This window comes from Bombus bifarius, unplaced genomic scaffold (assembly GCF_011952205.1).
Source record: "Bombus bifarius isolate JDL3187 unplaced genomic scaffold, Bbif_JDL3187 scf7180000008178, whole genome shotgun sequence".
Taxonomy (NCBI): domain Eukaryota; kingdom Metazoa; phylum Arthropoda; class Insecta; order Hymenoptera; family Apidae; genus Bombus; species Bombus bifarius.
The window spans coordinates 472448-490013 of NW_022884495.1; the positions used below are offsets into that span (position 1 = coordinate 472448).

General features: G+C 40.1%; 1 protein-coding gene across 3 annotated transcripts in view; it reads left to right on the top strand.

Annotated features, from left to right (window-relative positions):
* Positions 1 to 16501, top strand: part of LOC117209531 (G-protein coupled receptor moody) — a 28418-nt gene extending 11917 nt beyond the window's left edge. For 2 of the 3 annotated variants that reach the window (XM_033451666.1, XM_033451665.1), the window contains exons 2-5: positions 8745 to 8954; positions 12034 to 12272; positions 14682 to 14994; positions 15161 to 16501. In XM_033451666.1, coding sequence (XP_033307557.1) covers positions 8745 to 8954; positions 12034 to 12272; positions 14682 to 14994; positions 15161 to 16150 — 1752 coding nt within the window. In that variant the 3' untranslated portion in view covers positions 16151 to 16501. Of the gene's footprint in view, positions 1 to 3866; positions 4241 to 8744; positions 8955 to 12033; positions 12273 to 14681; positions 14995 to 15160 lie in introns of those variants that run through there. The other variant, XM_033451663.1, reaches the window with a different exon arrangement.
* The last annotated feature ends 1065 nt before the right edge of the window (positions 16502 to 17566 follow it).

A 17566-nucleotide genomic window follows, 5' to 3' on the forward strand; every position in this document is an offset into this window, starting at 1 on the left:
CTTCTTTGCGAGGAACGCGTTACGTTCGTTCAACGAGCGAACTATCGCGCCATCGTACCGATAAAACGCGAAATCGATATAAAAACGCGTTAAAAAGTTGTCAGACGTTTATCGCAAAACGTACGATATCAGCGGTGTCCGCGATTTTGCGTTATATGAATTTTTTTTTTTTTAACCGAGAACCACGTTTAATATAGTCGATAACGATCGTTTATGGCTGCTTTTAAATCTCGATTAATTCTAAACTACAAACGACGAGTAGATAAGCTGGAAGCTTTCTCATTCGTTTTATTTATACAAAATATATCATGGTTATTGGCCGTTTTCACAAATATACAGGGTGGTTGGTAACTGGTGGTACAAGCGGAAAGGGGGTGATTCTACGCGAGAAAAGAAGTCGAAAATATAGAATACAATTTTTTTTTTTCATTTTTCCATCGAGGCAATTCAAAGTCGATTTTCTCGAAAACAAAGCCTCGAACGAAAAATTGTTATTCTATATTTTCGACTTCTTTTTTCGCGTACAATCACCCTCTTTCCGCTTGTACCACCAATTACCAACCACTCTGCATAAAAATGCTCACTGCCAGTTACCTTGTACACTTATTTGTACGTCTATCGAACAGCTACGTATCTCTCGTACACAGATTCACCGATAATCTATGTGTCACAGTTTCTCGTACGAATTCTTCTCGACTTCCTCTGTTCAACCGCGTAAAATAGGAAAGTTAGCCGGAAACCTGACGACAAATCGTCAATTACGAACGTATCGGGGAAAATCGCGTGAAAATTCAACGACTCTCGATTTCTAAGATAAGAAACAGACGGACGCGCGTGTTACGCAACGTAGAGACGAAAGAATCGATTGGAAAATCGTACGAAACAGCGGCTGTGTGCAACCATCGACGGAAGATCTCGAAGAATCGGCGTAACGCGATAAAACGCAACGGTGGAGACCCAATCGCGAAGCTTCGGTTTACAGACGATTTAAATCATCCCCTTGGTCGAATCGTCTGGACGAAAAGCTTCCGTTTTAATTAATTATATTTACCCGGTGAACGATCGAGCGAACGGGTAAATGGCGTTTCCTTCTTGCGAAGGAGGAGGCAGACGAAAGAAAAAAAGAGGAGAACGGTGATTCCACTTCCGATTTATTAGGGGCGCGGTAGATGCTCTTCCGTTGTGCACGCTCGTACCCAGCTGCTTTCTCCCCCTTTGTGCGGCTCGATCGTACGGCAGCCTGGCTGCTAAGCAAATGTAATTATTTTTAAAAAGGATGTAGGGACCGTGGTGTTTTCATGCGGACGGAACGCGTGCTTCGAACGAAAGCGTAGGTGCTTTAAGAGTAAGCATCGAGGATGAGTCGATGCGCCACGTTTCTATAAATCATTCGGGAAGCGTAATCGCGGTGTACACCTACATCCAGCAGCTTTCTTACGGACAACGATCGCGTGATTTGTAATGTCGCGTGCACCGGAAGTCATCGTACAATACGACGGCATTTACGTGGAATGTTAAAACGCTTTAAACGGAAATTTAAAACGTTTTGTAGAAAGTTCGCGTTTCCGACGTTTGTCTGGAACAGCGAATCTTTAACGACTTTCGATCGTCTTTCTCTTTTGCTTCTCTTCTTTCTTCTTTTTCGTTTTCGAAGAAGAAGAAAAAGAAGAAACACAGGAAACGTAGAGGATGTCCGAAAAATGGAAGTGTAACACGGTGTTTGATGTTACGTAACGTCGCGTATCGTGGTATACAAAGGTGGAAAGGTTTTTCCGAAGTCTGAGATTCTCGCAGAGGTTTAGGGAACGCGTACGATACGTAAAAACGAACGAAACGTTGTTTAAGTTAAGAAGTTTAATTTATCGCGATATTCGGTGAACGAAGAAGATCGCTATTTGGGCTCCAGTTATTTAATTATGCGCGTAAAAATATAAAACCACGCGCACCGTCTAAAAATAACGTTTCGCATGAAAGTGAAAGAGACTTTTGCTCGAATCGACGGATTACTTTGTAGCAGCGTGATTGCCGTTGCCCAGGCTCGTCGTGTATTCTATTAAGCGTCCACGCCTCCACAACGTGGCACGTTAAACGTCGTTCGTTAAACGACGACTTCACTGATTTCACCGTTGATGTCTTACCGCCCTCGGATTTGTTAACAGGTCCAGATTGAAAGAGATCGCCGTAATTCGCGAAGAAATCTCCTTAATTTGCCGTTGTACCGATCGAACGTCTATCGTTCTCCTTGCAAAAGTAAACGAGTCTTCTAAAAATAAATATAAAATTAGAAAATGATCGATCAAATAAAAAAAAAAACAGAAAAAAAGAAAGATCTTTGTGATTTCTGAAAATGTAGATGAATTACGACAAACAAATATATCGACCATAAGCGTGAGCAGAGCAAACATACGTATTATCGAGATAATGGAAAAATAAGTTCAACGATTAATTGTTATTTATTAAATTATCGATTAAACAAAAGAAAGAAAAAAAAGAAAGATCTTTGTGATTTCTGACAGAGCAAACATACGTATTATCGAGATAATGGGAAAAATAAGCTCAACGATTAATTGTCATTTATTAAAATTATCGATCAAACAAAAAAAAAAAAAGAAAAAAAGAAAGATCTTTGTGATTTCTGAAAATGTAGATGAATTACGACAAACAAATATATCGACCATAAGCGTAGGCAGAGCAAACATACGTATTATCGAGATAATGGGAAAAATAAGTTCAACGATTAATTGTCATTTATTAAAATGATCGATTAAACAAAAGAAAGAAAAAAAGAAAGATTTTTGTGATTTCTGACAGAGCAAACATACGTATTATCGAGATAATGGGAAAAATAAGTTCAACGATTAATTGTCATTTATTAAAATTATCGATCAAACAAAAGAAAGAAAAAAAAGAAAGATTTTTGTGATTTCTGAAAATGTAGATGAATTACGACAAACAAATATATCGACTATAAGCGTAAGCAGAGCAAACATACGTATTATCGAGAAAATAGGAAAAATAAGCTCAACGATTAATTGTCATTTATTAAAATTATCGATAATTAGAAGCGTAATCTTTCTTATTCTTATTAATCGATGTCTAAAAGTTAATGTTTCATATCGACGTTTCTAATTGTAACGCGATTCGTTTATAATACGATTTTTTCATCGGCTAAATATCTATAAACGGCGATGTATGTAGGTCACTATAGCACGTAGATTCGCGTGATTCTCCCAAGAAACTTAATAAAATAGATTTTCGTCCGGTAGAATAAATATTCTCTTGTTCGTGAAGGACACTAACCCCACGCCTGCGCTCTATTAGGATCCAGAAAACTCATCTGTAGAAGCGAATTCGGTGGTCCAGTTGGCCGATCGGTTAGTCGCTTCGCGAATTCCGCGAGACCAGTTCCGATCGAGATTTCTATTTTTGTGGTATCTTGGCCGTCTCGGTCTCTCGTTTGAACCGAAAGCCTACGTGTATTTCGATCGTGGAAAAATCGGCCTACGCATTTGGTTTCTTAAATATCGAGAGGTCGCGTCCAGTCGTCGACAATTTACGACCGAACAGAAATGTAACTACGAGTCCTTTGTAGCTCTGAACGCGTACTGTGCGGCGAATACTACCAGAGATAAATAAGAAGAGAACGCGACAATTTCTATTTCCGCGATATCTTCGTCGCCTGGCCGAAGAGCCGAACAACTTTCGTCGTGAAGAATCGAATCCGCTGAAAATCTGTTCGATTTCTGAGATAAAACGTTTTATACACAGCGTTGCTCGTTTCTTTCTTCCGCGAGTGCGACGAACGTCGTCGGTGTGAAACTTTGCGCGGAACGTCATCTCGGAAATTCCCTCGGAACTTTCCCTCCTTTGCTAAAAAAACGAAGATCCAAGATGCGCAACAGGTTCAAATACTCGCGTCGTACTTCTCTGGATTTCCCTGCGAAAGGCGACGAACGCGTCGCTAAAGGCGATCGTAGCCCGCGTGTTGTACATCGCGAGGGCGTGAAATCTCATTCATAGTTGGTCGCGCGTGCACGTTTCATGGAAATTGGATGGTTCGAACGCGTAAGATGAGAATAGAAGGCGGAAGAGGCAGATTGAAAACGAAATTTACCGGCAAAGCTGAAAGAGGCGGTCCCGCTGAACCGATCGAAATCTGCACGTGCTTCTGTTCGTCCGTAGTCGCATAAATGATTCGCATCAATGAACTCAGAACCGTCGGCGTCTACTTCTTACGAGGGTAAGCGCTTCTTCTATTGATCGTAGGTAAGAACCGTCGACGATAACGGAACTGTACACGAAACGGCTGACGAAAACGTGAATTCGCTTCTAGCATCTCGTGACGCTACGCTGCAGAGGAAGATTGGACGTGTTGTTCGTTCAAAACTAACTCGTCGACGTAACTCGTCGATGCACGGATTATTGTCAGTCGTCGATTTTTAGCCAGTTTATCGGCCTTTCGTCTCCTCTGTTCATCTTTCCGTCCACTATCGATGCAAATATATAATTATAAACTTTCATTTCCGATCTTTCTGCCGAGACATCGAGACGATGCCTATCTGTTCCTTGAAATTGCGATTATCGTTGCGTTGAAGTAAAAATAAGCGTCGACTTAGGCTGGCAAAAAAGTAGACGTGAACGTTGAGAAGAAAGGGAGAAGAAAAGAAAGCTCGTTACTTTAGTTTATGTTAATTGAAAATAAATACCAATCGTAATGCGACGTAAATTAGAAATAAGATTTGTACGTAGAACCGCAAAGATAAGATTTGTACCTGAACCGCGTTCGGCGTACGAGCAGAGAAGATAAAACGAAAGAAACATACGTGGAGATTGTCTGTGCTAATAATCGTCGAGCATTCGAACGATCGATTGTTTTTAACATCTCGACGGAGATTAGAAGAGAGATTGGAAGAGATTTGCCGAACACAGCGCGGTGCGTTTTTAATACGAACGCGATACGCGCTTATCGGAGGGAGTCGATAAATCGAAATACAACTGCGTATTCGCGCATCCGTGTAACAATATTCGAAGTACGATCGAGATAACGACGATCTTCGAAACATCGGTTCGTATGCGAGCGAAATGCGCGAGACCGAAGTAACGCGGAATTTCGCGGTTTCTGTTTGGCGAACCGAGAGGAGAAACGCGATTCGACGAAGCGACTCGACGGAGAAAGTAGGATTTTCGCTCGATTAAATATATTTCCCTGGTACGAGTTGCTTTTGTAAAATACATTTGTTCGCCGGGACTTGGCGATCCCTCGAGAAACGCAAATTCGCCGGAAGATCGAGGCGAAGTTTGCTCCGCGGTTGAAAGAGCGTATCGTCACGAGCGGCGAAAATAGATTTCTCTCTCTTCCTCTTCGGACGCGTGGAAAAAAGACGTACCTTCGTTGCATTTTCTCAACGTGTAGGAAAGAAAACGAGCGAGACAGTCGTTGAACGGGGAGAAAGTAAATAAATGGTGAGCATAGGCGGCGGAGTGAACGAGCAGAGAGAAAAGGGAGGAAGATCGAAGGGAAACAAGCTTATTTACATAAAGAGCGTCGTTAATTTCGTTTAAGAACGTACGAGTGTTACCCACTGACGGAGACAGCGACACGGCGATCCTAGCTACTTGGGACGTTTAAGAAACGCTACGTTTTTAAAACCATCTTACGATTACCGATTTAAGAATTTACTCGATCGTACGTTTAACAGGGCAGCTTTATAATTTACGTTCGAAGCTGCCGTGCGTGTAACTACCGCTTTACTACCTTGATAATTTATACGATTGTTTGTTTAACTAATCGCGATACATTGGAAGCGATTTAACGTTATCCAGTCTTAGACGATATTTTTTGATAGAGCGCGCGTTTGCGCGTGTCTCGCGTAACTGGGCCAAATTATAGCATCAAAGCGATGGAACACGTGCAGCGAGAGAAGAAGCCACGTATCACGTGATCCGTGTTTCCGATCCTCGGACCGCTCGTGTTTCTAACATCGTATTCATCGAGATGTTTAATACTTTGTTTTTTAACGTAGCCCCGTAGATTTCGAAAGCGTCGGTAAATTAGGAAGTAATAGCCGAAAAGTAAGAAAACGTAACACGTAATGCTCGCGTGATACACGAAATAGTCTACGGTTGAACGTACTTCAAACGCTTCAAATCTGTATACCGCTGCTTAATATAGACGTGTGTCAATTTATTAGATATGCGAATTAAGTGGGAGTGTCGTGAACAAATAGGCACGTTTCATACGCAAATAGCGTATGTACTGTATCGGATTCCATGTCGCGTACATACGAGCGTATCAGTGTTTCCTAACGTGCGACACGCGTGCGCCTAACAGCGCGCAATTTTCGCTGTTTCTGTGTACAGTCGCAAGACGATATCGCCTTTGTCGTCGATAGGCGCGAAACCGTGCTTTTTATTCTAAGACATTTTCACGTGACGCTTTCACGCGTTGTTAGCTCGTCGACTGTCTGAAAATTGCGTTGCTATCGATTTAAACGAAACTCGACGTTAAAACGAAATGCAACTTGAAATTCGAATAAAAAGTTTGATTAAATCGTCTTGAACTACGATCGTAATGGATCTTTTACATTTTTATTCTGTTATTGAAGTTTCCTTATTTTTTTTTTTTCATTTGAATTATACTTTCTTTTTCTAGGTCCGTTTATATAATAATTTTAGAACTTGATTGGCCCTGTTAACGAACGATCGAAAAATAGTTGGGAAACTCTGACGTATATGTACATACCTTTGCATTTGATCTCGTTTTCATTTGAATCATACTTTTTCCTGTTTATATTATAATTTTAGAACTTGATTGACTCTGTTAACGAACGATTGAAAAATAGTTTGGAAACTCTGACGTGTATGTACATGCTTTTGCATTTGATCTCGTTTTCATTTGAATCATACTTTTTCCTGTTTATATTATAATTTTAGAACTTGATTGACTCTGTTAACGAACGATTGAAAAATAATTGGGAAATTCTGACGTATATGTACATACTTTTGCATTTGATCTCGTTTTCATTTAAATTATACTTTTTCCTGTTCATATTATAATTTTAGAACTTGATTGACTCTATTAACGAACGATTGAAAAATAGTTGGGAAACTCTGACGTGTATGTACATAGCTTTGCATTTTTTTTTTTATTTATTTATTAAAATTACAATCAATTCTCGCGTTGAGAATAAGCTTTGCATTTCATCTCGTTTTCATTTAAATCATACTTTTTCCTGTTTATATTATAATTTTAGAACCTGATTGGCTCTGTTAAGGAACGATTGAAAAATAGTTTGTAAATCCTGACGTGTATGTAAATGCTTTTGCATTTGATCAGGTTTTCATTTAAATTATACTTTTTCCTGTTTATATTATAATTTTAGAACCTGATTGGCTCTGTTAACGAAAGATTGAAAAATAGTTTGTAAACCCTGACGTGTATGTACATGCTTTTGCATTTGATCAGGTTTTCATTTAAATTATACTTTTTCCTGTTTATATTATAATTTTAGAACTTGATTGACTCTGTTAACGAACGATTGAAAAATAGTTTGTAAATCCTGACGTGTATGTAAATGCTTTTGCATTTGATCAGGTTTTCATTTAAATTATACTTTTTCCTGTTCATATTATAATTTTAGAACTTGATTGACTCTGTTAACGAAAAATTGAAAAATAGTTTGGAAACTCTGACGTGTATGTACATACCTGTGCATTTGATCTCGTCAGCATCGTGGGAGTGGCTTTCGCTAATTGCTATCGCTCATCGATCACTATCAGATCCAGATACGTACTGGGTGAACTGTTTAAATATAAATACAAATCGGACACGAATTGATAGTTTGCCGCTCGATCGACGATTCTGAAACCCGCAGATGCCCAAACTGACGTTCTTCTCTTCGATGCATAAACCTGATGTTACCAATACCGATACCTCGTACGAGATTTTCTTCTGTACCCTTCGATGTTGGTTTTTCTCGGTAAACCAACTCTTTCAATTCGCGTGACGGATAAAATGCCAGGACAGCGACGTTGGCGAAACGAACTGATCCCTTGGCGTTTCTTTATTTCGTATACTTTGTGTCCTGCCTAACGCTGCTTTCCCGTGTCTCGTTTTCCTTTTTTATTTAGTTCTTTATATTCACAATTTATCCAGTTTGGACATTTGGTAGAATTTTTTAACTGTTTGATTATCATGTGGATGGCTACCCTCAGTGGGATACCGTGCAATACATTTACATCGACGCGGTAGCGAGACAGATCGTCTTGCTAATCCTACGTCTCAGATCCTTGTCGATGCCACGTGCCAATTTTTCATTAATCGCTCGTTCGCGATAAACGTGTCGTAACTTGTCCCTGTCCAATTCGTCTCGTCCAATTTCACCACAATTGTACACTCGCTATCGTATAGTCGTCGCCCCTCGTTGCGATACCCACGAAATTTCAACAATTCTTTAGATAAAACGTAGTACGATATATTTGTAAAGAAAAAAAGAAAAAAAAAGAAAGAAATTCGTAAGCGATAAGAGTTGGAATACTTGAACGAGCCACGCTTACTTATTTCTAACGCGACGTATATTATAACGATCGTCGGAGTACAACTCAATTTTCCATTTCGCAACTACATCCGTAACATCGTTTTTCCAACTCGTTAAAAAAGGCTTGTTTTTGCCGGTCGTCGCCAACAGGCGACCAGTTTTTACGCTCCTGTACAAAACGACACCTGTCTACCATGCTGTCCGCAGATGGAGTACTGGATGGCGAGCAACGAGACCGGTCACAATGGCACAGAGGAGACAATCCAGGAGGTCCTCAGGGATCCAGGATCGGCGGTCCTCTTCGTGGGATATCCGCCATGGCTCTTGCACTTCGCCGCTGGATGTTGCATACTCTTCATGGTCATCGGCATCCCGGGAAATTTATTCACCATCGTCGCTCTTTTCCGCACCAAAAAGGTCAGCGCCCCAGCGATACGTCTTTTCCGCGTCTTCGTCGTCTTTCGTTCAAATTTTCTACACCTATCGCTATATCTCTTTTATTCCTTTCTTCTCTTCTTTTTCATTTTCTAAGGCGCGCCAAGAAACTCGAAGCCTTTGTATTTCATAGCGCTCGAGTGACACGCGTTTCTATCCTCGACGAACGCGTCCCGTCTATTCTTTCTTCTCCTCTTTCGCGTTGCTTCTTTATTTCTTCGGACACGTTGAAATATTCGAAACTTCCGATCGACACGCGTTAGATTATCATCAGCCACAACACGTTTTCACAGAGGAATTTTATCTCTGTGCCGTAGTTTGTCCGCGAACACGTCGTTCGTAGGATTCAACGAAATCGGAAATTTCCTGCGTTACGACAACACGACACGTTGGCAAAAGCGGTGACACGTTTTCTAAGAGATTTATAAACGATATGCTTGCGCGTAAGTCAAGCAAACGGTGGATACGACGAGGCGAAAAAATGTCGTACGACGAATCTGTCACGTGGAATGAAATATGCTCGGCGGCGTTGCGGTTACTTGAATTTCTAGTTACTCGTAGCACGCTAAGTGGTATTTGCTCGTACACCGACTAGGTCAATAAGTGGTTCACCTCGAATCTCGTTTCGAGACAATAGGAAAAAGTAAAAGTGACGTAAGGAATGGTTAAAAGCTGGCGTAGGTAAATTAGCATACGCGAGTGAAGCGAATCTTGGAACAAATCACCATGGAACTGTAATTACGAGAAAAGATTCATCGACGATTTATCGTTTTTATTCGCCTGTGTATTTCTCGCTTCGTCGTGCTAATGAACCGCTTAACCAGTTTTTTTTTTTTTTTTATTTAGTTGTTTACATTCACAATTTGTCCGATTTGGACATTTGGTAGAATTTTTTGGCTGTTTGATTATCACGGGGTGGCTACCATCTTCGTGTCTCAACCAGTGGCGAATAACAATGAAGGTTTCTTCGATTCGAAATGTTTCCCTTTAAAGTTACGCTATAATTCGCGAAGAATTCGGGAATTCGCGTTCTTTTCTTTTAGGTTTCGCGATCCTTTCGTCGAAGCTCGCCAATTGTGAGAAAACTCGATAGGTCTGGCGAAACGCAACCGACGTTTATGCAACGAGATGTTTTTGGCAGCACCGAGACTTATCGAATTTATGGGCACTCGCTGGATTTACGTGTAATTTACGAACGCGCCAACATTTATCTGTTAAAAAAGTATATTTACCAAGTTGACGCGATCACCGAGATAACACGTTTCCACGCTATGATAACTTGCCGCTGCGTCGCTATAAACGTTGCTCTTCCTTCCGATTCGTTCGACTTGCAGCAAAAGTCTCAAAACTACGCACGTTTCTAGTTGCGTAACGACCAGCAAATACATTTTCCAATCTATTTTCTGGAAATATTATTAGCGGAATATCGCAGAATACGTTGTCGGTTTGCCTAAAACCAACGATGAGTGGCGGAGAGGCGAAAGAAGGAAGAACCATTTTCCGCAATGTCAAGCGAACAGAACGATAGAAAAATAGGAGTTTGTCAAAGAATTAATTAATCAAATGGAAGAATGTTTTTCATTTTCTGTGACATTTATTTCATCGTCGAATTAAACGATCGATATATCGAGAATTTCTTTGTAAATTTCTATGGGGTTGGCAACTAAGCGATCGCGGATTTTGTTATTAGCTGGTATTGACAAAATCCGCAAATCGCTTGGTTTCCGAGTCAAATGGTTCATTTTTATTCCGCTGTTCGTTATCCTCGTCGAATCGCGACAACGAGACATTTTCGTATCGTAGAGGATCGAAGACTCGTAGAAGACGATTTTCGAATCGACGATGTACACGCGGTTTGTGACTTTCGGTGTGTCACGAAACTTTTGCCTTGATCCTGTACAAAGAAAAACCATTACCTGTGATTCGGACTATTGCGAGTAAAACGAAGCAGCGGATGAGTCGATGGAATTATCGATTTCACGAGAATTATCGTCACATTGTAAATTATTACCATTACCGTCGTTTACCATTAGTAAACATACTTTTAATAATAAGTTTATATGTTTATATTATACGATAATTGAAAATGATCGTGCGCGTACCTACTTACGATTTACAATATGTAATTGTATATCAATTGTATGTAATTGTGAATGTATACAATATGTATCGTATGTAACTACGATTATGCACAAATGAGTGTACGTACAGTCGCGTTATTTTCTACAATTGAATTTACGCTTGATATACAGGGTGGTTGATATAACTGGTGGTACAAGCGGAAAGGGGGTGATTCTACGCGAAAAAAGAAGTCGAAAATATAGAATACAAATTTTTCGTTCGAGGCTTCGTTTTCGAGAAAATCGACTTTGAATTTTCGGTCGGTACGCGTGCACTTTATCGCGTCTCGTTATAACGGATCTCACTGTAGATCGTTGTCTCGATGGAAAAATTAAAAAAAAAAAAATATTTCCGCTTGTACCACCAGTTACCAACCACCCTGTATATTCGACGTTTCGAATTTAAATTAATCGAAGTTAAATCATCGAGTATCAGAATTAGTCTTTTCACGATTCGATCTTTTCCTCGTTCGAGAAAGAAAATTAGTTTTCTATTAATTATTACTAATATAAATTGCTATATATTTTTTAATAATTTTGCAAAGAAGATGTTAATTCGGTGGAATCGTCGAAACCATATAGCATGAAAACACACGAGAAACATACAGGGTGGTTGGTAACTGGTGGTACAAGCGGAAAGGGGGTGATTGTACGCGAAAAAAGAAGTCGAAAATATAGAATACAAATTTTTCGTTCGAGGCTTTGTTTTCGAGAAAATCGACTTTGAATTTTCGGTCGGTACGCGTGCACTTTATCGCGTCATAACGGATCTCACTGTAAATCGTTGTCTCGATGGAAAAATGAAAAAAAAAGAAAAATTTGTATTCTATATTTTCGATTTCTTTTTTCGCGTAGAATCACCCCCTTTTTGCTTGTACCACCAGTTACCAACCACCCTGTATAATTAAATTAACATTTAATTTAATTACCATTGTTCGCAGTTAAGAAACGCCACCGCGATCTTCATAATGAACCTCTCACTTTCGGATCTGATGTTCTGTTGCTTCAACCTTCCTCTTGCTACGTCAACCTTCTGGCATAGTTCCTGGCGACACGGCCCGCTTCTATGTCAACTGTTTCCTTTATTAAGATACGGCTTGGTAGCAGTAAGCCTGTTTTCCATATTAGCGATCACGATCAATCGTTACGTTATGATAGGCCATCCTAGATTTTATCCCAGGTAAGTAAACCAAGTATTTTTCCTATGTTTTTCCTCGCCAGTTGTGTGTCGCTACCTTTTTCAGAAACTTTTTGAAAAAAGAGTACGCGTGACTGTTGTAACGTAGAATTAACACTAGAACTAGCACAGTAGTCAAATCGAATGGTTTCACAATTTTATTTTAAAATTCCTACTTCATGTTGTATCTTTTTCCGCGATGATGTAATGACTTCCGCAACGATGACTAAAAGAATAATATAATGAATTTTATTTTCCTTTTTATGTATTCAAACTGGAAATAATTTTGTATCGAGGCTACTTGTACCAATACCAGTGAAAATGACTGGTACTCGTTAAAGCGTAAAAGGATCCTGCGATCTGTTTATCGAACCCCAATTAACCAGGTTCCTCGTTTCGTACAACTTGCCACGCGTTTTTCAAATTTTCACCGCGTATCGTTCGATACGATGATATCGGTTATCAGGAAAATTCCAGATCGATCGCCAGATCGCTAGATGCTAACGCTGGAACTAGCACAGCAGTCAAATTGACAGATTTTACAATTTTATTTTAAAATTCCTACTTCATGTTATATTTTTTTCCTCGATGATGTAATCACTTCCGCAACGATGACTAAAAGAATAATATAATGAATTTTATTTTCCTTTTTATGTATTCAAACTGGAAATAATTTTGTATCGAGGCTAGTTGTACCAATGCCAGTGAAAATCACTGGTACTCGTCAAAGCGTAAAAGGATCCTGCGATCTGTTTATCGAAACCCAATTAACCAGGTTCCTCGTTTCGTACAACTTGCCACGCGTTTTTCAAATTTTCACCGCGTATCGTTCGATACGATGATATCGGTTATCAGGAAAATTGCGGATCCATCGCTAGATCGCTACATGCTAATACTAGAAATACCACAGTAGTCGAAATGACTGGTTCTACAATTTTATAAACGTGTCAACCCTCGTTTAGGGATCCCAGATGGATTAATAATACCAAAAAAGTACTACGTAACGTGGAATTCTTTCTGTGAGAAAGTAATAAATCGATAAATATAAAAATATTCTATTATTACGTATTTTTTAAACACCAGTCAGTTTCACTGGTTTTCGTAGAAATAGCTTCGTGTTAACTATCGCTAGTTCTAGTGTTAAGTCGCGACGGAACGACAGGTTTCTTATTTTGTGATTTTATTACTGCAACTTATTGCGATTACTAAATTGCAATTTAAAGAGCAACTATTGCATTGTCCGAAAAGTGTCTTTCTTTTACAGACACGTGTTTTACAACGACGCATCTTTGTACAAACGCGAAACCTAATCTATCGAACGTTGTGATCTTTATTTCGATAGAACAAAGTGGATCGTACGTAGTTCGATAAAATAATATAAAACGGAAAATGTTGTGCATCCATTATATCCTTATAAAACGAAAGAAAATTTTCGGACGACCTAATACTTTCTAACATGGAATTAAGTCGCGACGAAGCGGCTGTTTTCTTATTTTGTGATTTTATTACTGCAACTTATTGCGGTTACTAAATTGCAATTTAAGGAGCAACTATTGCATTGTCCGAAAAGTGTCTTTCTTTTACAGACACGTGTTTTACAACGACGCATCTTTGTACAAACGCGAAACCTAATCTATCGAACGTTGTGATCTTTATTTTGATAGAACAAAATGCATCGTACGTAGTTCGATAAAATAATACAAAACAAAAAACATTGTGCATCCATTATTTCCTTCGACCTAATATTAGGTCGTCCGAAAAGTTTCTTTCGTTTTAAAAGGAAACAATAGACGCACGATGTTTATTGTTTTATATTAGTTTATCGAATCATACACGAACGTAATAATAATAGAAATAGAACGAAATGGATCATACCTAATTCAACGAAACGATATAAAACAGAAATTGTCGTTCATCTATTATCACCTCATGAAACGAGAGAAACTTTTCGGACGACCTAATTACTTTACGCGTGACGAGTATACTCGTCGTAGCGCAAAATATCGCTGTTTCTCCATCACCAGTATACTCGTCCAAAACAGCAAACCGATTAACCATCGCAAATCATACGAACGCAAAAGGAAATTGCCTATGTGGATTTTGTAATTTTGCTACGACTTGGTCGTTCAAATAAATAAATATAAATCAAGCCCATCCGGAATGAAAATGATTTACAGTAGACTAAACACGCGCGTTTCATCCTAATCGACCTGTGTGTACGTATCGGTACACGTATATTCGTCCGCACAAATATACTCGTCGGATCGTCAATTATTCTTCCGCCTTTGAATTATTTGCAAAATCGAATTATCATCCAGATCAGTAAAACGCGGATAATTTTCTTTCACCATGCACGATGCTTCTGCAAATATTTGCAAATATTCTCAAGCCTCTTCTATCACTTGCCTTCAGGATATACAAATCGAGATACATAACACCGATGATTCTAAGTACGTGGACGATCGCATTCGGTGCCCTGGTCGTTACGTGGTTTGGAAACTGGGGTCGCTTTGGACTGGACGTGGCCATTGGTTCTTGTTCCATCCTGCCAGACGTAAATGGTCGAAGTCCGAAGGAGTTCCTGTTCGTCGTTGCCTTCTTGATTCCCTGTATCGCGATCGTCGTTTGCTACGCGAGGATCTTCTACATCGTTCGGAAAACCGCTTGCAAAAGTAGAAATCGCAACGTAAATGCTAGCACGGACGCTGTGGAAAGCAACCACGAGGTAAGCGTAGCGCGCAACGACGGGTGAACGTCGTAGGTGCTCGTCGATTTTAAAACCCTGTAAATCGTCTTGACTTTCGGCGTGTACGTTTTCTCGTAAACCATGGACTCGCGAAAACCTGCATGAACAGCAGGCGATTATTATTCTTTGCTTCGTTCGGTTGCAGAGACGATCCATATCACCGAGGATCCAAGAGGAAGAACTGTCGGTGGTGGGTTCGAGCTGCGCGGCGAGCGTACTCTGCGCCAACTTCTCCTCCAAATGCACCGTAAGTTCGCCAAACCGGCTCAACTGCTCCACCAGTACGCCTTCGAGATCGGCGATCGAAGAATCCTTGTCCGAGCAACTTTCATGGGAACAGAATTCGGCCGGGTCCGAGGAAGAGGACGACGAGGACGACGACGACGACGAGGAAGGCGAGAACGAAGAGGAGAGGACGCGGCAAAGGAGGAAGCGGAAACAAAGATGCAAGAGGAGGCAGAAAACGACGAGCCAGAAACTCGTCGACGACTGTGATAGAGCGAAGCCTAGCTTCGAAATAAAGATAGACGATATACCGTACGTGGACGATCTGGACGCGGCTGAGACTGTTCTCGCGAACGACCGAATTAAGATCAAAGAATCCGGCGAGAAAGCTTCCGCGAACGCTCGAAATAAATTGGAGAGAATGACCAGCAGAGCTTCGTTCGTGATCGAGTCGGCTCTCTGGGTACAGAGATTCAACTGCAGAGCGTTTATGGACGGCGACCGGTTGGACAGCTCGAGATCGAACACGCCGGATCGATCGGCCAACAGCAGGAGGAGACCGACGATCGCTCGCAGAGAGTCGAGATTTACGGGCGTGCAAAAATTCCGCAATTCCGATGGCCCACCGAGGATGAGTAACAAGGACAAGAAACTGCTGAAGATGATCCTGGTGATATTTTCGTCGTTTCTCGTTTGTTACTTGCCGATCACTGTTACCAAGACCTTCAAGGATGCGATCGATTGGAGAGGCTTGAATATCGCCAGTTACATTCTCATCTACTTGACTACGTGTATCAATCCTGTGGTTTACGTGGTCATGAGCTCCGAGTATAGAAGCGCGTACAAAAATCTGTTGCTCTGCAGGAACGATTCCGGGGTGAAAAACGGAGCCAGGAGGTCGCCAGGATGAGCAAGAGGGTTCGCCAGTTTGCTCGTGGGCGTGTACGAGCTGGATTTTATGGCTCGTTTCAGAGACGAACTTGCATCGTCGATTGGCCGCGGATGTTCGTACGCTCGAATTACGCGAAATACGAACGTACAGAGATAAACTTGCGCAGAAATATAGGAAGCAAGACGTGCTTTAACGACGCGGTATTTGCTGTTTAGCCACTTGTAATTATGACATTTTTATAGTATGCGTGTACGACCAGCTAATGGATTATGTTGGCCAATTAACGTTAATTTATAACGCCACGTGCAGCATATTTCTTTCGGTTAAATTTATAATCGTCGTTTTCACTGTTATTGCGAGCTACGATTTTTCCAATAGATTTTTAACGAATTAAGAGGAGTTTATGTGGCTTGGAGAAACGTGTTCGATGATGAAAAGAACGTCCCTCTGAAATCGCGTTGTCTATCGCTTCGTAGTTATCGATACTGCTTGCACGAGCATACGAGTCTTTTCATAGCTTAATTACGGTTCGATGCGGCGATTAGAATTTCGTGATTGGAATTGACGTCGAAGAAAAAGGTAAATTTCAATCGCGGAAGAATGGTAAATCGATTCGTGTCCATTCGCTATAAAAATATACGCATTCGCGTAAATATCCGCGCTCTCACTATGGAAATGTAAACTGAAATAGACGAATGTTTACGCGTTGTATAATTCAGTACGTTTGTTATAAACGTTGCGTAAATATGGATTACGTCGATCGAAGATTAAAGTAGCATTTCGCTCATTGAGGAGACATTTACGAGCAAGCGGATAGAAGAAAAAAACTATCTCGTTTGCCTATTTTTATTAAAAGGATATTAAGAAAATTGTTGGTAATTGTAGTGGAATTTCATTAGCGGAAAATGTATGTCAATAATTAACGAAACGATAACGAATCGTTAATGAGATTTCAATCTTTAAGCGTATTAGAATTAGATATTATGCTCAATAACTATGTTTTACAAGACAATACATCGTGATAACTTGGTGTCGTTTCTTTGTATTATAATTTAAAGTTCACAACTCTACGATGTACAGAGCGTAGCAAATACCACAACGTTTGTTGCAACTATAATCATATTTATTTCTGAATCGTCAATTTTATTTTTTTATCGTGAAATGAACATCGTTACCAAAAGCAAAAGTGTATTTGTCCAAGGTATGACAAATTAGTTCCGAACGATGGTTCTCAAATTAGTTTACTGAACGATATTTAACGAATAACAAGTATTCGAAGATACCACGTTAGAAAATAACGATATTTAACGCTCGATCTATGCTTCGATTACATTTCAAAGTAACGTAACATTCAGAACTAGGCGAGAAGTTCAAAGGAAACACGGTACAAGTGCCGAGATCTTCGATTCGAGAAAATCGTGAATAAAATTAATC